Source organism: Piliocolobus tephrosceles, chromosome 1 (assembly GCF_002776525.5).
Source record: "Piliocolobus tephrosceles isolate RC106 chromosome 1, ASM277652v3, whole genome shotgun sequence".
In the NCBI taxonomy this organism is placed as follows: Eukaryota; Metazoa; Chordata; class Mammalia; order Primates; family Cercopithecidae; genus Piliocolobus; species Piliocolobus tephrosceles.
Genome location: NC_045434.1, coordinates 180,817,578 through 180,840,025, shown reverse-complemented (window position 1 = coordinate 180,840,025; position 22,448 = coordinate 180,817,578). Strand labels below are relative to the sequence as shown.

The following is a 22,448-nucleotide window of genomic DNA, read 5'->3' as shown; positions in this document are numbered from 1 at the left end:
TCTTGGAACCACCCTGAACCATTTTTAAGTGTGCAGTTCAGAGGCATTAAGTACATTCACATTGTTGTACAACTATTACCACCATCCAGCTCCAGAAAAATTTCCATTTTCCAAATGGAAACTTTGTATCTGTTAAACACTCACTCCCTATCTCCTCCTTCCTCCAGGACCTGGCATCCACTGCTCTCCTTTCTGTCTATGGATACAACTAGTCTATGTACCCCATATCAGTGAAATCATACAGTATCTGTCCTTTTTCTATGACTGGCTTAGTTCACTCAGCATGGTGTCCTCAAGGTTCATCCACAATTGTGGCAGGTGTCAGAATGTCCTTTCATGTTAAGGTTGAGTGGTATTTCATTGCATGACTAGATCATATTTTGTTTATCTGTTTATCCATCAGTGGACACCGAGGTTGCTTCCAGCTTTTGACTATTGTGAATAATGCTGCTGAACACAGGTGTACAACTACCTGAGTTCCTGATTTCAGTATTGGTGGTATATACTTGGATGTGGAATTGCTAGATCATACAGTAATTCTATGTTTGTGTTTTTTGAAGAACTACCATACCATTTTTCACAGTGGCTGCACCATTTCACACTCTCACCAGCAGTGTACAAAGGTTCCAATTTCTCCACATCCTTCTCGACACTTGTTATTTTCCACGTTTTTGATAATAGCCCTCCTAGAGGGTGGGAAGTGGTATCTCACTGTAATTTGGACTTTTATTTCCCTCATGATTAGTGAGGTTGAATGTCTTTTCATGTGCTGATTGGCCATTTGTATATCTTGTTTGCAGAAATGTCTATTCATGTCTTTTAAAATTGGGTTTTTGGATTGTGGTTGTTGTTGTTGAGTTGTAGGAGTTCTTTACATATTCTGAATATCAAGCCCTTATCAAATATATGATTTGCAAATATTTTCTCCCATTCCTTGGTTTGCCTTTTCATTCTGTTCATAGTGTCCTTTAATGAACAAAAGTTTTAAATTTTGATGAAGTCCAAACTTATCTATTTTTTCTTTTGTTGCCTATGCTTGGTATTGTACCCAAGAAATCATTGCCAAATCCAATTTCATGAAGTTCTTCCCCTGTGTTTTCTCCTAAGAGTTTTATTATCGTTTTAGCTCTCACCCTTAGGTCTTTGATCCATTTTGAGTTCATTTCTGTATACAGTGTAAGGTATGAGTCCAACTTCATGTGGACTTTGTTTGCATGTGGATATTCTGCTTTTGCATCATTTCTTGGAAAGACTTTCTTTCCCCATTGAATAGTCTTGGCAACCTTGCTGAAAATCATTTGACCATATATGCTAGGGTTTATTTCTGGGCTCTCTGTTCTATTCCACTGAACTGTATTTCTGCCTTATGTCAGTACCACACTGTCTCAATTACTGTGTTTTTGTAGTAAGTTTTGAAATCAGGAAGTGTGAGAGCTGCAACATTGTTCTCTTTTGCAAGATGGTTTTAGTGGTTCAAGGTCCCTTGCTTTTCATCTGCTCTTTCACTGTTACACCCCCAACACCTACAACAGTTGGCACCCAGTTAATATTTGATAAATGAAAAGTAAACTATTTATGGCATGTGTGTCATGTGCTAGGTGTTACGGACCAAGACCAATCCACTCTGGTCCATGTTTTTAAGGAGTGACAACCTGGGAGGAGGTGGCTGTATAAACTGCCGGCTGAACAAAACAGCATTGTGTTTGATGACAGAATGCACAAGTTCAGAGGGACACAGAGGTGGGCAAGCTGACTCTGGTAGAGGGGTGGGTATGGGTGTGGAGGGAGATCAGGGCAGTTTCCCAGAGGGTGAAAACACTGCACTGGGCTTTGAAGAGTTTACTAGGTAGAAAATGGGGTAGGGGCACCTGCACAGAGGGATGGAGTGTACAAAGGCATTGGGGAATGAAGGCACAGGCTCTAGAAGGAAGCAACCAGCCTGGAGGCACCTTTGGGGGAATGGCAGGGAGTGGGGTGGTGAGGCTGAGGAGTGGTGGGCAGGGAACCCAACCTGTGGGGCCCAGAGCCTCGACTCTCTCCAGGGGTGGGGGGCAGAGGGGCAGCCCCAGAGGGCTTGACTTCTCCCTTCTATTACAGAGGGTGCACCAGGCACCCAAGTCAGCTGACCCAGTGGTTTTGGGGAAGAAACAGAATAAACGACAAAGAGTAAGGATCTTGTTTCAACAGTGACCCCAGGGTTTGGCTTTCACTGGGGAGAGATTCACAGCCAGTGCTTGGTGAGGCATGGCGAGAACCCCCACCCAGCGAGGGCTCCTCACTTGCACTGAGAAATCAAGCCCTTCAAGCCTTGCAGCGCCTCACAGTACTGAGGTAGGCGCTGTTCTTTCTCAACTTACAGACGAAGAAACGGAGCTACACAGAGGTGGAGAAATGTGCCCAGCAAACAGTAAGCGTCAGAGCTGGGATTGAATTAGGCACTCTGGCAACTGAGGCAGCTGTTTCTTTCCTGGGCCTCCATTTCCTCCTAAGTGAAAGGGGAGGGAGTGGCTTCTCAGGTGCCCCACCTCCTCCCTGTGAGTCCTCAGGAGAGGGACGATGCCCCCTGGCCCAGGCAGCATTGGGGATGTTGGAGCATGTCCTATACTGGATGGCCAGTCCTATCTGCAGAGCCTGCTGGAGCCCAGTCACCTCCTCACTCCAGGACCTTCCTGCTCTGGACCCAGAACTTGATTCCCATCCAGGTGTCTCATGGTTAGACTAGTGTAAGTTACAACCTTCAGGAAAATCACAGAGCTTAGAGCCTGGTCCTGAGCTCGCCAGCTACACAGCCCCAGACTCTTCTGAGGGGAACCCTGGGGAGATGAGGATTTGGGAAAGCCCAGATGCTAGATCTGCTGACATACTGAAAGTCTGTAGGAGCCTGACTCCTCCTCTTTGTGAGGGGGTAGCTCCCCTTCCTTTTGTGTCAGCCTGCACCCCTCCTGGCCGGCTCTTGGGGGAACATGGCCCCTGAAGACTCCACCCTGGGCTTCAGGCTGAATAATGCTCACATTGCAGAGGAGCTTCCCTCGGCCTCCAGGCCCTTGTCAGCTGCCTCCATTCCTTGTCACTTTCCCTGGGGATGCAGGGGAGGTGCCCAGCCTACCCTTGGCTCTAGTCTCTAAAAACTTTGTCCAGCCCCCTGGCTGGCCACATTTGGCCCAGTCTGCCAACTGCACATGCCAGCTGGTCACAAGGCCTCACCCACAGCCTGGCTTCTCCCTGGCTGCCGTAGGCTCTTTTTGGCTTTCGTGTCCATCCCTGTCAGCTGTCACCACATTCTTGGGAGCCTGCCTGCCCAGCAAGCCTGTCCCACTCCACGCTGCCCCACTCCAAGTCTGTTCTGTCTTCTGCTGGCTACTGGGTCCCAGCACACACCTCCCTTGTCTCTTCTGACAGCTGGGCCTGTCCATCTTGGGTCTGCCAGCCACTCATGTCAACAGATGACCCCATCCATAGCAGAGATCAAAAATCCTGCTTGGAGCTTTGGCCCTGCTGCCTCCTTTGGTCTGAGGCCTTTCACCACCTCACCTGGCTTCAGCAGACTCCACTTGTTCAGAAGTCTGCCTGGCTGGCTCCCAGTATCCTCTGTCTCTTTTTTTTTTTTTTTGAGATGGAGTCTGGCTCTGTCTCCCAGGCTGGAGTGCAGCGGCCAGATCTCAGCTCACTGCAAGCTCCGCCTCCCGGGTTTACACCATTCTCCTGCCTCAGCCTCCTGAATAGCTGGGACTACAGGTGCCCACCACCTCGCCCGGCTAGTTTTTTGTATTTTTAGTAGAGACAGGGTTTCACCGTGTTAGCCAGGATGGTCTCGATCTCCTGACCTCGTGATCTGCCCGTCTCGGCCTCCCAAAGTGCTGGGATTACAGGCTTGAGCTATCGCACCCGGCCTCCTCTGTCTCTTTTAAAGTCTTCCCTCAATTCCTGGCTTCCTTGATCCCCCTTCTTCCGAGCTGTGCTATATTATCTTTTAAAGTTTTTATTTAGAAACATCATAAACATACAGAAACATTTTTCTCCTGAACCTTCTAAGAGCAAGTTGCAACCCAATGTCCATTTACCCTGAATTCATCAGTGTGTATTTCCTATAGCTAAGGCCACCCCAGGCCTCCCTGGCAGGACACTTTCCTCCTTTGCTCAGGATCTGTCCCCACGGAGGGATGCCGCTCTCAGCCTGCTTGGAATCCTCTGGGGTTGCCTATCCCTCTGCAAGGGAGCTGAAGGCACATTAGGTTTCCAACCTGATCCCACCACTGCACCATCTCCCTGCCATCAAGACAGCCATGGAAGGATGGCACGTGTCTTTGTGCATACTTATCATATGTTCTCTCCTACTTCCTTCCTCCTGTTGGCATATACTAAGTGGGGGTCAAGAGGCTGGCTTCCATCATTAATACGCCATGTTAATGCCTCCCTGGGTTATAGTTTCCTTACTGGCAAATGAGGAATTAGGATTAAGTGATTTCTGAGGATTCTTTTCTAATAACAACAGCTGAGTTTTTTTTTTGTTTGTTTATTTTTTTTGTTTATTTATTTATTTATTTTTGACACGGAGTCTCGCTCTGTCGCCCAGGCTGGAGTGCAGTGGCATGATCTCGGCTCACTGCAAGCTCCGCCTCCCGGGTTCACGCCATTCTCTTGCCTCAGCCTCCTGAGTTGCTGGGACTACAGGCGCCCGCATCCGCGCCTGGCTAATTTTTTGTATTTTTAGTAGAGACAGGGTTTCACTGTGGTCTCGATCTCCTGACCTTGTGATCCGCCCGCCTCAGCCTCCCAAAGTGTTGGGATTACAGGCGTGAGCCACCGTGCCCGGCCTCAACAGCTGAGTTTTATGAAGCACTTATTATGTGCCACACACTGTGAGTACTTCACATGTAGCATCTTGGTTAATTCTCATGCCAACCCTCTAAGATATAATCACAGTACTGTTATCATCTCCATCTTACAGACTGGGAAACTGAGGCACAGAGCAGTTACATAACTTATGCTCAGATAGTCACTCAGAGATTCTAGATTTTCATGCAGGTCCAGTTCAGAGTTTTTACTCTGCTGAAAAGTATGGGGGCCAGGTGAATGGCACTATCTGGAATTTATTCTTTGCCTGAAGAGGCAATCAGAAGTAAATATCGATAATTCAGAAAAAGAGATCAGCTTTCTACATGCCAAGTACATTACACACAAACGCCATTTCACTTAATCTGCAACAACTTTGAGACACAGCACTATGATTATTCTCATTTTCCAGATGAGAAGACTGAGCCAGAGAGAGGTTAAATAACGTTTGTGTTGGGGCAGAGCCAGGATTTGAACCCAGGTGTGCTGTTGTCACCTAGTGCTAAACTGGGACACATGCCGTGCTCAGAGGGCAGGTCTTGAAGGATGCAAGTCATTGCCTCTGACTGGCAACTGGGTTGGGGGCAGAGTATCAGGCCCTGGGCAACTGTTTCATGCATCTGAGTCAATTTTATATTCCCAACACCCCCGAGAAGCAGCTCCACCCGCAGAGTGGCGAAAGACACACAGCCACACTAAGCAGGACAGATGTGGCCAGAGCTTTGTGCGCCCTTGGGGTGCAACCAGGCTGGAAAACCTCTGGCACCAACTCATAGAGGACCTCATTGCCTCCTGGGGCCGGAATTTCACCCCACGGACTGCAAGGAGTTGCTGAAGCTGCCAGCTTGGGTCTCCATTCTTCATACACCGCAGCGGAGGCCCCTCCTCCAAGAGACTCCAGGCCGTGGGTAGAGAAGTGCTTTCTCTCTCATCCAGGCCTCTGAGGCCAGAGCATCCTCTGAAGAATTTGCATCTCCTTTGTGCTCCTCCTCACCTCACCTGCAGGTGCTCCAGCAGCAGATACCCAGCTCTGGGCCCCGGAAGAAAGAATTCCCAGGAGATGCCTCACCTCAAACCAGAGTACACAGCCACGATCCTGCCCAGTAAGAAGCATCCTGCGACAAGCACAGATGAGGTCCTTTGACCTTCAGGGAAGACCAGCTTTCTCCTTATGAAGACAAGGCTTGAAGGAGCCTGCATAGCTCCCTCGCCCAGGCCTTTTCGGTAGACTCTCTCTGAGCTGCAGCTCCCAGGATTTAGTGCTGAGCTCTGCTGTTTCCAGAGCTGGAAAGACCCTGCACATTCACATCAGGACAGTCAGAGATAGTTCATCCAAACCACATGGCAATCATTCATTTCATGGAAGAGAAACTCACAAAGAGCAATCACAGAGCTAGTAATGGCAGCCAGGACTCAAACCCCAGTTCCCCAGACTCTACAGCCCAAGCCCCATTCTTACATCTTCCAATTGCAAATGAAGAAACTGTGACCCAGAAAGGGAACATGACTTACACAAAGTCTCCAGCTCCATGGCTCACAACACATGACCTCCCTCCCTGTAGAAGACCTCATTTCAAACAATGCCCAAAGATGGAAAAGGTAAAATGTTCTTGTGATTTGCAGCTAAGAAAACGCAGGTGGACCCACACTCAACCCCATTCTCAGACACTCCATCTGTCCAACAATCCACGTGTCACTTTTGTTTTGTTTTGTGTTTGAGACAGGGTATCACTCTCACCCAGGCTGGAGTGCAGTGATGCGATCATGGCTCAGTGCAACCTTGACCTCCTGGGCTCAAGCAATTCTCCTGCCTCAGCCTCCCAAGTAGCTGGGACTATAGGTACACACTACCATGCCCAGATAATTTTTGTATTTTTTGTAGAGGAAGGGTTTCACCATGTTGCCCAGGTTGGTCTCAAACTCCCAGCAATCCACCTGCCATGGTCTCCCAAAGTGCTGGGATCCACCTGCTATGATATCCCAAAGTGCTGGGATTACAGGTGTGAGCCACCATGCCCGACCCATATTCACTTTGCATTTTAATTTTCATTGTTACTGTCCATGGGTGAATGCATTTACAGAACTGGCGCAGACTTTTCTCTCTTCTATGATGTGCCATTCACAGATGGCCACCAAAGACACACAAAGACAGCATCTCTCTACTCCTTGGGCAGAAAGACCACCTTAGCCTGAAGAAAATCAGAATCATGCTAGTGGAGGGAAAGAAGAAAGAAGAGAGAAGGAAGGAAAGAACTATGAAGGAGGAAGGAAGACTCCCTTTGCTGAACACTTGTATACTTTCTGTATGTTGGACCTGGGATAAACAAGTCCATGTTATCTTACTATTAGTTCTCAAAAGGACCCTGGAAATGGGTATGGTTATCTCTATTTAGATGAAGAAACTAAGGTTCAAAGAGCAAAGGAACTGGCCAGTAATTATTGGAAGTGAGGCTAGAATTTGACTCTGAATCAGTTCAAAGCCCAAACACGTTCCAGAACACTGTCAGGTTCCCACCTGTGCCTCCAAGTCCTACAAGTTCAGGGACGTCCCACTAGGCCCCTGGAGTCTGGGGATGGGGCTGAGACAGTGACATTTCTTGAAGAGTTCTTTGGAAGAATGAGCTGCGTGGCTAAAAAATATTTGAATACCACCTTACTGGCAGTCTTTAATTAAAGATAATGGGAAAAAAACTTTCTTCCTTTTCCTTTCTTTTCCCTTTCCTTCCTTCCCTCCCTTCCTTCCTCTCTTTCTCTTTCTCTCTCCTTCCTTCCTTTCTCTTTTCTTCCTTTCCTTTCCTTTCGTTTTCTTTTCTCTTTTCTTTTCTTTCTTGTATAATAAACCCACAACGAAGAGGGGAATGGGATGGGAGACTAACAGTAAATTTTTGGAAGCTGGAAAGAGATGAATGAGTGGAAGAGACAGAATCCCAAGCCTGCAGCAGGGAAATCTGGGAACCAATCTGACTTACATCCCAGGATCCCTCAAAGCCTCTGCAGGTTGGGGTGGAGGGAACCGAGGTAAGGACAATTGGTGGAAAGTCTTGTTAGAAGCTGTCAGATTCCCATCCCCTCCTCAACTCCAGCAGCTCAGGAGACTCCCCTCCCCCTACCCAAGAGAAAGCCTGGAAGTTTCTTCTCTGCACAAGTTGAAACTGAGCCCTTTTGAGGGGGGACGTCAGGCACACTGAGGGCATGGCAGGGGTGCCATAAAGAAATAGTGGGGGTCAGGCTCAGTGGCTTACACTTGTAATCCCAGCACTTTGGGAGGCTGAAGTGGGAGGATCACTTGAAGTCAGGCGTTTGAGACCAGCCTGGCCAACATGGTGAAATCCCATCTCTACTAAAAACACAAAAATTAGCTGGGCATGGTGGCAGGCACCTGTAATCCCAGCTACTCAGGAGGCTGAGGCAGGAGAATCGCTTGAACCCAGGAGGTGGAGGTCGCAGTGAGCCGAGATCATGCCACTGCACTCCAGCCTGGGTGATAGACTCCATCTCAAAAATAAATAAATAAATAAAAATAAAAAAAAAAATAGTGGGGAAGAAGTAAATGCATGCAGACTGGCTGCACAGACCCCTCCTCTTTCTCCTCCTCCCTGACTTTTTCCTGTGGCTCCCAGAACATGGGAAGTAGACCCCTCAACCTCCAAGAGTGAGACTGAGCCTTCCTGGGGATTGATTCTGCTCAAGAAGAAAGGCACCGTCTTTGAAGACTCCCTGACGAAACAGCCCCGGTGGGCAGCTATGGGGAACTCGCTGTCAAAGAGCCTCACTCATTGCTTCCAATCATCTTTGAGCCCCTCTACTCTTAAACATGAGACGACACCAAAGGCTATCATACGTCTGAGAAACGAGACCAAACAAACACACAATACAGGGGCACCTGAGAGAAACAGAAACCACTCAGGAAAAAAACCTAAACACAGAACAAGAACAAAGCCAAAAAAACCGAGTGACATTAATAACAACTAACGTTAATAGCCTTAGAAAGATAAGATAGTAGAGTCTATCAAACAAGAACAGGATGCTATTAAAAGGAACATTCAAGAAAAAAAATTCTTGAAAACTAAAAATGTGACTGTAGAAATCAAAAACTCCACCTTGGGAAGCTGAAGAGAGTAGATCATGAGGTCAGGAGATCGAAACCAGCCTGGCTAACATGGTGAAACCCCGTCTCTACTCAAAATACAAAAAATTAGCCAGGCATGGTGGCATGTGCCTGTAGTCCCAGCTACTCGGGAGGCTGAGGCAGGAAAACTGCTTGAACCTAGGAGGTAGAGGCTGCAGTGAGCCGAGATCATGCCACTGCACTCCAGCTTGGCGACAGAGCAAGACTCCATCTCAAACAACAACAACAACAATAAAAAACTCAATAGAATGGATGGAGACAAAGTGGAGGGACGTACTCAGAGAATCCAGCAAAAAGACAAAGCAATGGAAAACGTGACAGAGGGTATGAAAATCAGAGTAAACAGATAGGAGGGCCAAGGCCTGAATAATACAATTCCAGAGAGAGAGAGAGAAGAAAACAGAGAGGAGAGGAAATAATCAAAGAACTCAAGACATTTTCTTAAAGCAGAAGTTCCAGAGTCACCAGACGGAAGGAGCCACTGAGTGAGAAAACTGACCCACACCAAGACCCATCACTGTGAGATGTCATGTTCTAGGGTTGTAGAGAAGATTCTAAGACAGGACCCTAAAGAATGCAACAGGACTCAGAATGGATTTGGAGCTCTTAAGAGCAACCCAGGAAGCTAGACGGCAATGGAGCAATGTGTTCACAACACTGAAGGAAAATGATTTCCAACCCAGAATTCTATCATAGATTTCAATCGGCTGCAAAACAGAATAACGACATTTCCAGCATCTTCAGATATATGAAGGATCAAAGTATTTCCCTCTCACGCATCTTCTCTGAAGAAGACCACACTGAAGGATGGTCTCTGTAAGATGAGGATGAAAACCAAGGAAAAGGAAGACCCAAGGTTCCGGAAAGAGGAGACCCAATACAGGAGGCAGAGAGGACCTCCGGGAGTGGATGGAGGGAGCTCGCTGGATGAGAGTGCACCACCGCGGAGAGGGGAGCCCCGGGGCAGTCAGGAGCCATCAGACAACTCAGCGGAGCCCCTGTCTCAGCAAGACAGGATACATAGCGCGTCAGGAGCCGCTGAACATCTCCAATGTCTTCAGGGGAAATTTGGGTGAGGTGGGAATCTGGGATTGAATTAGTAACAAATGTATAGAAAACGAAGTGCAATTAAGCACACATACATACCATGATTATACACAGTGAAAACAGCAAAGGAAAGTAATCATGGTTCACTTTATGGCTTGGCGGTGAATTACTATTATTTTTATTTTTTCTTTGGGTCAAATCTTTATGTATGTATGTATGTATGTATGTATTTATTTTATTATACTTTAAGTTCTAGGGTACCTGTGCACAATGTGCAGGTTTGTTATATATGTATACATGTGCCATCTATGATACAACACTAACGAGAGGATGGGGAGGTGGCAGGAGGTGGAATGTGAACAGGGGAAAGGCTTCGGAGCCTGCAGATAATGCTGAAGCTGAGAAACCAAGTCATGGGCAACCAGAGCACATTATGTAGAGATATGGCAAACCAAGACAATCCACTAAAAGAGATGAAAGGTACTGCTTCTGGGAGTGGTGACCGGCGGGTGGGTGGGGGTTGGGTGGGGGGAAAATGTGGGGCAAAGAGAAAGAGTACTGCTGCTTCCCACAGCAAAACCTATGGAAATATTTGACTCTTTAAACTCCAGACATGTGTAACTTTGATAAAAACCAAAAGACACACACACACACATACACATACACACACAAACAGAGAGAGAGAGAGAGAGAGCAAGCGAGCACAGATGCCTCTGTTCTCTAAGAGGCCTAAGAGGCTGCTTTTCCCACAGCAGAGACGGAGAGAAGCCAGCTTCCTCCTGGGAAGCCAGCCTTATTCCCCAGTACAGAAACAGAGGCCAGGATTCAGGCAGACAGTGTCCAGGCCCAGAGGATGCTACAACCTCGTTGTAGCGCTCAGGGGATTACCAGGGGCTGCCCAAGACCCCCCTACCCAGGAACCTAAGGCTGTACCCACTTGAAAAAAAGTCTCCTTTTAAATTTTAATACGATGCAAAGAGATCTTCCCTGACACGGCTCAGAGCTCTGGAGGGTTCTGGGTCCAGCATACTCAGACACTCAGTCTGCCCAATGATCAATATGTCTTTTTTCTTTCCGCTTCGCTTTTCACATTTTTTAAACCATCCATGACTTGGGTTTCACAGCACATCATCAGTTGTCTCTGATGACTGGAGTGAGTGTTCCCTGGGAAGTCCTTTGAGTCCTCAGAGGAAATCCAGAAGGCCAGCACAGTCACCCCAGCTAGACTAACACTGGAGATTTTTATTGGAGGATCATCTTTATGGAGGAATAACATTTCCAAGAGTCTAAGTGGTTTCCCGGGTACAGAAATTTTCTCCTCTGGTTTCAAAATAGCCATTCACAAACCCATGGTGGGTGAAGACCTCAAGCCCATAGGTGGCCTGGAATAGTGAAAAGCAGCCTGGAATGTGGCTGAGAGAATCCTTCCCACTGTCCACCCCCAAACCAGCATCCTCCCTTCCTCCTATCATGACCAGGGAAGTGTCTTCTTCTCATCAATGCCCCCGCAGGTCCCCAGGGCTTTGCTCCTGCCCCCTGCCCCTTCTCTCCTTGGTATCATTACCTGCCTCTTGCTAGAAGGCATTCCTTGCATTCCTTGCAGCAAACACACATGAGGACCTTTGGGTTCAAACACCTGCCTGCTCCAGCTCACACACCCTCCAGGCACCACCTCCCCAACTTGTGCTGCTTTCTTCCACAGCCAGCCTCTTAGGACAATGCTTATGCAGGCACCTCCACTCCTCATTTCAGCCCATACCATCAGGGTTGCATTGCTATGGAAACAGTTCCCATCAGTCACCAGCCACCTGCACAGGGCCCTGTTGAATGGGAACGTGCCACATGCCTGTCCTCACTGGGCTGAGCCTCCTTCCTCCTTGAACACTCTTCTCTTGGCTTCCAGGCTTCACATTTGTCTGGGTCTCTTCCTGCTTCTCTGGCAATTCCTCCTCAATTTCTTCTGCAGCAGTGTCTCTGTCTGCCTTTGAAATGCTGGTATCCTGGGATCAGTCCTGGATGCCTTTTTCTTTTCTCTCTTCTCCACCTCCCCCCAGGTGGCCCCAACTTGGCCTATAGCACTAAATCGCATCTATACACTGACAACTCTCAAGAGTTTATTCAACTTCAGACCTCTCCTCTGAGGGCCAGGCTCATCTATCCAGTTGTCAAATGTCTCCCTGAACATCTCCACTTGGCCTGGCATCTCAAAAGTCACATGACCAAGTTTTGATCTCCCTGTCCCCAGACCTATTTTTCACTCCCCTCCTCCATCCGTTCTCACCCCATAAAGGGCACCACCATCCACTTAGTGGTTACTACAAGAAATACAGTAGTCAGTCTCAAGTGGAGGCTTCTCTCTCAGCCTCCATAGCCATCAGAAGTCCTATAGCTCCTCTTCTATCTTCACTGCCATGTTCCTGGTCTAAACCATTGATGTCTCACCTGGGCTTTCAGGATCCTGTTCTCCCCACTGCCCTGACAACCACTACCTCCTTCCCAAAGTCTGGGTTATATTCCCCAGGAGAGAGGGGGCAACAGGATTTGGAGGCATAAAGAAAAAGAGGAAAAAGCTCAGTGTGGGCTCATGTGATGGGGGTTGGACACTTCACTCCCCAGCCCACTGGGCCATGCTCAGAGCTGCACATCTACATTTCTGGGGAAAGGCCTGAGAATTAAAGAGACAGCAAGGTGCTGGGCCTCAGGAATAAGGCAGGGCCTTGATAGCCTAGACCCACCCCAGGAGAAGAGCAGCCCCTCATCCAGAGCTGAGAACCCGGGACCCATTCTCTCTGCTTCTAGAACACAAAGGGCTCTGCTCAGAGAAGGCCCTGGCCTGGGAGCCGGTGGCCCATGAGCCAGCCCTTTCTGGCATTATGTATTTCATTTTTACCTTGAACACCTGCACAGCAGAATGGTATGCAAGGAAGAGTCCTTGGCTCCCAACCCCAGAGCCTGCCCCATAACAGAGGCCATCTGACTTCACCTTCCCCAGACCAAGCCTGCCTTCAGGCTGATGGATGGGTTCTCACTGGCCTGGTTTGGCCTTGATTGTGTCCTTGATCCTTGCTGAGACCCAGAGTCTCAATTCTGCTCCCAGATTCTAAGAGTTGCAGAGTTCAGGGACCTGCCCTCTCACCCAAGGTCTCAGACAATCCTGAGCACGTTGGAAGAAGATTCCTTCATTTAATAGATATTCCCTAGCACAGCCCATGTGCCAGGCACTATTCTCAGCACTGGGGACACAGCAATGAACAAAACATAGTTCCTGCACTCTCACAGAGCTTACAGTCTGGTGGAGGAAACAGACGCAAACTAGTAAATACCTGGAGAAAAATGAAGCAGGAAAGGAAAGGGTAAGAAGTGCCATGGAGTGTGCAAATTCATCATGGGTAGTGTGGGAAGGCTTCACTGAAGGGTGATGGAGGGAAGTGAGAGGGCCATGGGAGTCTCTGGAAAAAGGGCTCCAGCCAGAGAGCACAGCAAGTGCAAAAAGTGCAAAGGCCCTGGGGCAGAAGCTTGTCTTACAAAGAGCAGAGCTTGGCCAAAGCCCAGGGAACGGGGGAGAGCCATAGGCAGAGGTCAGGGAGGAGCTGGAGCCGGCACATGCAGGCCTGTGGGGGCTCTGGGGGACACGGCATAGGAGCGGCAGGGTGTGGGGACCTTAACAGGATCACTGTTGTTGGGCTGAGAACGGACCACACTGGGGAAGGTGGGAGCAGGAGACTGTAGGACATTGTAATCACCCAGATGTGAGCTACCAGTGGCTTGACCCAGAGGTGGGGAAAAATGGGCAGATTCTAGAATTGGTTTCAGGGCCAAGCTGCCAGGATTTGCTAATGATGTGAGACAGAGTGGCTTTGGGCCCAAGCATCTAGAAAAATGAAACTGCCTGTGCAGAATGTCCATCTCACTTAACTGAATGAGTGACTTTGCTACTCTCCTTCAGAAGATGACTTTCCCCAGAATATGGTTTGGATCTGTGTCCCTGCCTAAATTTCATGTCAAATTGTAATCCCTAGTAATGGAGGTGGGGCCTGGTGGGAGGTGACTGGATCACAGGGGCAGTGTCTTATGGTTTAACACCATCCCTTCTCCATGCTGTCATCACCATAGTGAGTTCTGAGATCTGGTTGTTTAAAAATTGTGTGGCACCTCCCTCCCATTCTTGCTCCCGCTCCTGCTCCTGCCATGTAAGACGCACCTGCTTTCCCTTCACCTTCCGCCATGATTGAAAGTTTCCTGAGGCCTCCCCAGAAGCCGAGCAGATGTCAGCATCATGCTTCCTGTATAGCCTGCAGAACCAGGAGTCAGTTAAACCTCTTTTCTTTATAAATTACCCAGTCTTAAGTATTTCTTTACAGCAATGCAAGACTGACTAATATACCAATCTTTGACCACTTAAAAGACTTTAAAGAGATATGCAGCAAGTGAGGGTCATGGGCACAGTTTGTCTGCCTATGTTATATATTTCCCAACCTCCATGCCACCAACCCTCCTGTGGTATGTGGTTTTGCTCCTGTTTGGGTTCTTAGAGTAGTTTACTGTCTTTATTTTTTACACACCTATCCAAAAGTTTCCAACTTATTACCATTTATTTAATTCATAGTTTAATCAATTTGTTCCCCAATAAATACACAGAGGTAACAAATATTCCCAAAGACATAACTCTAAATCTGGAGTTCACAGCAAAATGGGACAAGGCAGAGCAGACATTTAGGCTGAAAATCATGCTACACTTCTGGGTTTCAAAGTCCAAGAAGAAATGGATTTGTAAAAAATTATTAGAAAAGAAAATAATCTTTAGATTTTTAAAAACTAACACTATTCTCTCCAAGCTACTATTTCATGAAACACACAGGCATGTGTGTGCATGCACAGGCACACACACACACTTCAAAACATACAAATGCACTGTCAAAAAAACGTGCTGCGTACACTGCATGAACTCTTAAGACTTGGATAAAAATTAATTCAGTTATAGAAACAGATGAGATAGAAAAGTACATTCGTTAAAAATGTAACCCCTTCAATTGGAATAATACTGAATTAAATAAACTTTTACAATAATTTCTTTAAGGAATGTCAAAGAGGCCCGAGTCACAGTTCTTCAGTGTGCACTGCGCTGTGGACAAAGGGTGGGTTCACTGATGTGCAGGTGGACCGCCTCCCAGATACGAAGTTGGATATATGACCCGGAATTCAGGGGAGAAGTCCTTGGAGATAGGGGTCTGAGTGTCATCAACCTGTAGATGGTGTATCGATCACCATGGGACTGAGTATAGAGGAAGAGCACGGAGCCTGGGGCTGGGCCACATGAGGGTTCAGCGATCAGGTGATCATGGACTCACTGAAGGTGGTGAGGAAGTACAACCAGTCAAGGAAGAGGAAGATCAAGAAAGACAGTGATATAGTTTGCCTGTGTCCCCACCCAAAATCTCATTTGAATTGTAATTACCCATAATCCCCATGTGTCAAGGGAGAGACCAGGTGGAGGTGATTGAATCATGGGAGCAGTTTCCCCTATGCCATTCTGGTGACGGTGCGTGAGTTCTCATGAGACTGATGGTTTTATAAGCATTCGGTAGTTCCTCCTGCATGCATTTTTCCTTCCTGCCGCTTTGTGAAGAAGGTGCCTTGTTTCCCCTTCACCTTCCACCATGATTGTAAGTTTCCTGAGGTCTCCCCAGTCATGTAAATGAGTCAATTAAACCTCTTTTCTTTATAAATTATCCAGCCTTGGGCAGTTCTTTACAGCAGTGTGAAAACAGATGAAACAGACAGTGTCCAGGAAACCAAGAGGACAAAGTCCTGCATGGACGAGTGAAGGATTAACTGTGTCAAATGCTGCTGATGGCTCAGGAAAGAATAGACGTGAGAACTGACTACTGACTTCTGCAAGGTGAGGTCACCATTGACTTGGATAAGAGCAGCTTCTGAGGTGTGAGGAGCCCAAAGGCCCACCTTGAATAGATCTGAGAGAAGCCGGGAGGAAAGATACAGAGGTGAGCAACACGGTCAACTTCTTACGGAGTTTTTCTTTAAAGGAAACAGAGAAATCTGGCAATATGGCCCTTCAGTCAAAATGTTTGTAAGGTGGAAACCTTAACTCTGGGTATGCTAACTTGAATGGCCCAGGAGAGTGGCAATGGCTGGAGTGAGGTAGTGAGGTAGGTGAGGTGGGATGGGAGCCAATGCCCTCCCACAGGAGGTGCAGCAGCTGAGTCCTGCAGCAGGCAGGATCTGGCATGGAATCCTGGGATCTCACCATCTGAACTTATCATTCCCTTCGGACCTAAGCCCCAACAACATACCACCCAACTGGGCTTGGTCAGCCAGTTGGTTCCTATCAATTCCTGTCTCTTCCTCTTCCGTGTAAGCCCACTGGGCTGAATTCCCAGCTTTCCTTGCGACAAGTGAACTTGAGTTAAGACAATATAGTCATTACTTTCAAGAAACAATATAACTTTGTGTGTGTGAAAACAACACTGCTTAACAAAAAGCCATTCTAAACAACCAAGGCAAATGCACGGGTGCTGGGTGAGAGAGCCATCACATCCCTGATGGGCACTCCCAGGGGCTGCCTGGGAAATACGGGCTTTGTTCAGGTGTGGAAGTGATGGGGAATGCAGAGGGGGCCATGTGCCAGGAAACTAGTGCAATAAATAGAGACTGATGCATTGTGTGTGCAAAGCATTACCCAAGAAGGGACCTGGGAGGAGACAGAAGTGGATCTTAGCACCAGGGTTATGACAGAAGTAACACAAAGAACTACAGATTGTGGATCTTAGCACCAGGGTTATGACAGAAGTAACACAAAGAACTACAGCTTGTTAGAGGAACAGGGCTGAGTACTGGCTTTTGAAGGCTGGGTAGGATTTGGCAATGGCAGGGCCCAGCAGGCAGCAAAAGGTGAAGGGCAACAGAAGCAGGTCAGATTCTGAGGCCAGCACTCACAGACTGAGTTTAAACTGGATCCTGTAGGTGAGGCAGCCACAGATGGCTTTGGAGAAAAGCATGACACAGGCAGAATCATGTTTAGTGATGCTCAGTGGTACCAACATTGGAGCTCTAGAGATAGGGTGGCCAGAGCAGTGGCAGAGCGAATAAAGAGACCACACTGAGTCACTGACTACTTCATGCAGACACCAGGATTGGGGGACTAATTGGAAAGGGGGAGAAGGCATCCAAGACAATGTTAAAGTTCTGAGTGTGAAGGGCTGGGTGTATCACCTGAGATCTGGATGTGGAAGGAGATGCTGTTGGTGGGAAGTGGAAGGCTTGGTTTGCACATGTTAAGTGTGAGGTGTTGTGTTTCCCAGGCAAAAATGCCCAGGAGGCATCAAAACCAATGTCTGCAGTTCAGGGGTGAGGTCCTAGCTGGAGACCCAGATGTAGCAATGTTGGCACAGAGATGAGGCTGGAAGCTAAGGAGATGGGTGACGCCAGCAAGGGAGAATGCTCAAGGCAAGAGGAAGTGAGTCTCACTGATCAGGTACAGGAGCTGCCATCACACCTGTAGCAGGTGGACTGCTGGGCAGCTTAACCTTCCTCTCCACCTGTCTCGCCCGCCCTTCCGAGCCTGGCTCCACCTCCTCTGGGAAGCCCTCTCTGGCTATTCCACCCTCCAGGCATCCTTCCCTTGCTGTGAGCTTCATAGCCCTGGCCATCCCCACCTTAGCACTGGGTCTTGTGTTGCCACCTTGGTGTAGTCCCCAAGCACCTTGAGGGCAGGATGACATTTAACTCCCATGGGCCACTGCATTTTCTGGCACAGAGCACCCAAAAGGCACTGATTAAACAGATCCTCCTCCTTGATGAATTAATAAATTGATCAGTTGCTGAAATGGAGGTCAAGAAAGAAAGTAAGGCGAGTTTAATTAGAGATAAAAAGACTCACGTATGTTGGACTCATACAGCATCTACTCTTTTGTGTCTGGCTTACTGATTCATCGTGAACTAGGTCTACAAGTATCAACATGGATGCATGTCAAAAACACTGTTGAGTAAACATAACAAGCTACAGACGTATGTTAAACCAACTTGAGTAGTCATGAGCATGATATCTACCAAATATTTCAGGTTCTCCCAAGCACACAGTAGGAACGCATTTCTCTACTCCCACGGAATTAGGTGAGGCCATATGACTTGCTCTGGCCATTTAAATGTGAGCAGAAGCTTCTGGGTGGAACCATTTTTTTCTTCTTCCTCTCAGCCTCTACTGGCCTGGATCTTAGGAACAGAGCTCCATGGGAGACCCTTCTCAAATGTGTACAGGAGTGAAATACATGTGTTCTTTGTATTAAAAAAGAAAGAAAGAAATAAAAGGAAGAACTGAGTCTAAGGCAAAACTGTGGGACTGCAGAGAAGTGTGCCCAGTGATTCTGGGTGGGGGCACTCTTGGCAATTTGGGGGAACAAGAGGTTGTAAGGCTGGTGGACTGGAAGGTCAGCATCTCCGGCCCCATCCCTGAAATACCTGAGGTGTCCTAGGTTATGTGGCAACCAAAATGCCCTCCCCCCTCCTTCACCATTTCCAAACACTCTGGTGGGTGACGCCAGCCCTAAGAGAACCATGAATGTAGAAGAATCACCAGAAGTGAGGGTGGGAGGCAAGGTCCCAGCTTGAGACAGCCAGGCTGGGGGAGGAAAGGATCTGACACTAAAAGGATCTGACACTATAATCAATTCCGTATGTGCTCAAATTGCATGTGACAAGTTGAAAGGGAGAGGATACCTTCCATAGCTGACAGAACAGAGTGGGACTGTACTGGAGGGAGATTGATGAAATGTATATACTAGTGGTAAAATGCACCAATGTCCATTTTTTGAGCAGCTCTGAACTATAGACTTTACATAGGGTCTCACAGGGTCCTCTGAAAATCCCACATGTTATTTTCCCCCTTTTACAAATGTTATTCTCCCCCTTTTACAAATAAGGAAACTGAGGGCTGGAGAACTGGGGGGCTAGTCTCAGGCAGAACAGAGGTAAGTGGGGCAGAGATGACAGAACTCAACCAAGAGGAGGATTCTGAAGCAGAGCAGGTGGGACTGAGTGAAGACCTGGAAGGAGGTGGAGAGGGAGCAGGACCCATGCCGGCTGGAGGAAGAGGAGAAGTGGACTCGTGGATGATCTTTCCCTTCCTTCAGCCAATGCAGACCCTGTGGGCAGAGACATCCAGCAGGGAGCTGGGAGGGGAGTGGCTCCTGCCAGCTGCCTTTCTGGAGTCTCAGGCTTCCCGAGGTCTCAGAGCACCTGCCTCTCAGGGAAGATGCGAACCTCCTCAGGCGCACACAGAATGCTGCTGGGGCAAGCTCCTGGGACACCATGAAACACTCAGCAGTCCTCAGAGCCCACAGAGAGCCACTAAAGCAAGAAGGAAGAGGGCCAGTCGCTGGGAGCAGGCGCTTCATCAATCCTGCCTCTGTGTGGCCTCTAAGGGACCCAGTGGCATGAGAACACAGAGACACACGAGGGCGCTCTAACCAAACAGCAGGAGGAACTGCGTCCATCCCCAAACGGAAAGAGGGTTGGCATTTTTGAAGACCTTTGGTCCAGTTTTTTTCAACGTAGCTGCTATTGGTATTTTAGGCAGTAGGTTTCAGGGTCTTTTGCTACCCCCGGCCCCCTTCCCATCACTGACCACCCTGCTCCCCACATTTCCAAGCACCTTCCCTCCTGAGAGCCCCTGCTGGTCAGTGCCACCAGAAGATGCCAACTGGTGGCCCTCGGGAGGATGGCAGTCTCTGTTGTCCCCCAACCTTATGGAGGACTCCTGTGCCTCCCACGCTGACCCTGTGAGTTAGGCGCTTGCAGGTGCTAGAGGATCAGAGGCCCCCAGTGACAGCCGTGTTGGCCCCGGCTCATGGGGACTGTCCTCCATAGGAAGCACATCTTCCTCTATGTTGTTGTCCTTCAGGGCTGTGCAGGACCAGGCCACCCTGATCACACCAGGGACACAGACACAGGACCCTGAGACAGACGCCACGGGACCTGCTCACAGACACCCAAATCCCAGGAAGCAAACATGTGGCCACACAAAACACAGCTGGCACAAAAATTCCACAAAGCACGTCTGAAACAAGGCACCCTGCCAGAGCCCAGACAGTCCCCGAAGCTGTGAGCTCTGAAACGTTTAGACCATTGGTTTCCCAAAGTCAAGCATCAAAGGTGAATAACTAGGAATGATATTCAAAATATTCACCAACCGATGAGCCCTGGGCCCCAGCCAGTCAGGATGGGGACCAGTGGAAACACCAGGTGCATACAGTGTGCAATCAGCCCTGCAAATAGCCTAGTCGGCTGAGCCCGAGTGCCCCGTGGGAAACCAGACATGCCAAGATGGCCATTGGGCAGTACAGAGGTGACTTTTGGAGAATACATGTCAAGAGAGACAGGAGTCTGGACATTTGCTGGGATACTGGGATGGCAACTCCAATTCAGGGACTAGAAACCTGGCCAGGATCTGAGAAAATGAAGGGCTGGAGAAAGACCCAGACCCCTCCAGATCCTCAACAAATACCCAGCATTGCCCATCCCCATCAAGAAACCCCATGGCATTCTTAAACAGAGGGGCCTGAGAGTCCCAGGAAGGTGATGTCTGCTGAAAGGCATCGCTGGGACCACAGGGCACCTGTGGGCAGAGCCCTTGTCAACTGAGCCACTGCTGCCCGTGAACACCGATGGGCACCAGCTCTTATTCCACGGAAAGCAGACGATGAAAACCAAACATGAGTCTTACCCTCCTTCGAAGATTTTGATCCTCGCCGGCTCCCCTCTCTGGGAGGCAGGAGCATCCTCCTCCGGCTCCCCTCTCCTCTCTTCTTCCTTCTCCACTCTAGCTAGATCTTTCTGGCCTTCCGGGGAAACCAGCGAAGGGAGGTGAACCTGGCCCACCGCAGGAATGACAAAATCATTGCTGGTTAAAAGTGCATCCTCAGCCACGAATGCAATGCTAATAATCATGCCTTACATGGCACTGCACAAGTACACATATGTAATCTTCACACTCCTCCATGAAGAGGTGCTATTTGCCCCACTTTACAGAATTAAGGACACTGATCCCCAGAGAGAAGTCCCTTATCCAAGGCCATGCCATTAGTTGGTGTTACAGCTGGAACCCTGTCTCTTTCAGGTTAATCTCCCATAAGACCTGTGTTTGTTATCTGTCTTTCACACTAGTCTGGGAACTTCTGGTGACAGGTCCTCATCTTGGTCTCCTTGGGCACCCCAGAACCCCACACAGGACCTGTCTCAGAGAAGATGCTCAAATAATGTTGAACACATGAACAAAGGCTCCACTCTGCCTTTGGAGACAAACTGGCCCAGTTCTCGTTTATAGATCAGAAAGCTAAGGTCACCCAGTGAGTCAAGGGCAGAGCTGGGAGTGCAGCACAGGTCTCTTGCTTCCAGGACCTTGGCCCTTCTGTGCTAGTACCAAAGGCCAGGAGCTGGGCTGAGGACCCTGACCAGCAGGACGTCCCCAACTCCACCACAGAGACAGGCACAGAGAGGCTGTGCAGGCTCTGGGCTGTTAGTCCTGCAGGACCCACGGACTTAACAGAGCCATGCCTCAGTGATGAGAGCTGGCTTAAGGGGAGGGCTGGCATTGGCCTTGTGCTTCCTGGACATCTCACACTATTCCAAGAACATGTCCTCTAAACGCTGCAGTGTTGTCAGGGGTGGGTGCGCTCTTGCCTAGGGAGCAGAAATGTTGTGCTTAGGGCGGGGGCTGGGAGTGAGAATTTCCTCCTACTTCACGCCACTATCATTAAAGTCATGAAAAACCATGCTGTTTCCAGCCAGTGAATGAAGCAACCACATTTCCTGATGCTGGGGCAATCTAAGAACGGCAGTCCCCTGTGCCAGCCACCACACCTGCCCCCACAAGGACAGCATGGGGCTAGACAGAAAGGTGCCTGGCTGGGACTCGGGGAATCTGAGTTCCAGCGCCAGATAGGCCATGGCACACTGAGCTGCTGTTCGGTGGATGACTTCACCTCTCTGGACTTCAGAGTCTGAGGGGATTTAGACCATCTTGAAGATCCATTCCAGGGCCAACTTCTATGACTCAGGGACCACCAAATAATCTCTTCAGATTTGGAAGAGGGGAGTGGAAACTGAGCAAGAATCTGGACTGCTGCTTTGGCAGAAGGCAGCTAGTTTTCTGCAATACCCTTGGGTTTCCAGAGCCTACCATTTCCACTCCACCCCGGCCTGTGATCTAGACTGTCCATGGAATGACCAAGGTGCCTCCCACAGGCAAACGGACTGCTTCTCCCTCACAGCCTGTCGTGATATCTGGGCCACACTGGAGGAGGCTGGTTTGGGTGGCAGTGTACCACTTTCCCAGGAAACACAGTGTTGGAATTGAGCAGGGACCAGGGATCCATTTTAGCTTTTGACGACAACAATATGAATAAGTATAGCTAAAAATACTTAC

General features: G+C 48.7%; 1 protein-coding gene across 2 annotated transcripts in view; it reads right to left on the bottom strand.

Annotated features, from left to right (window-relative positions):
* The window catches only part of HIVEP3 (HIVEP zinc finger 3), a 413,652-nt gene that overhangs the window by 43,940 nt on the left and 347,264 nt on the right, over positions 1–22,448 (bottom strand). For both annotated transcript variants that reach the window (XM_023221309.3, XM_023221310.2), the window contains one exon: positions 20,748–20,893. In XM_023221309.3, coding sequence (XP_023077077.2) covers positions 20,748–20,893 — 146 coding nt within the window. The remainder of the gene's footprint in view (positions 1–20,747; positions 20,894–22,448) is intronic.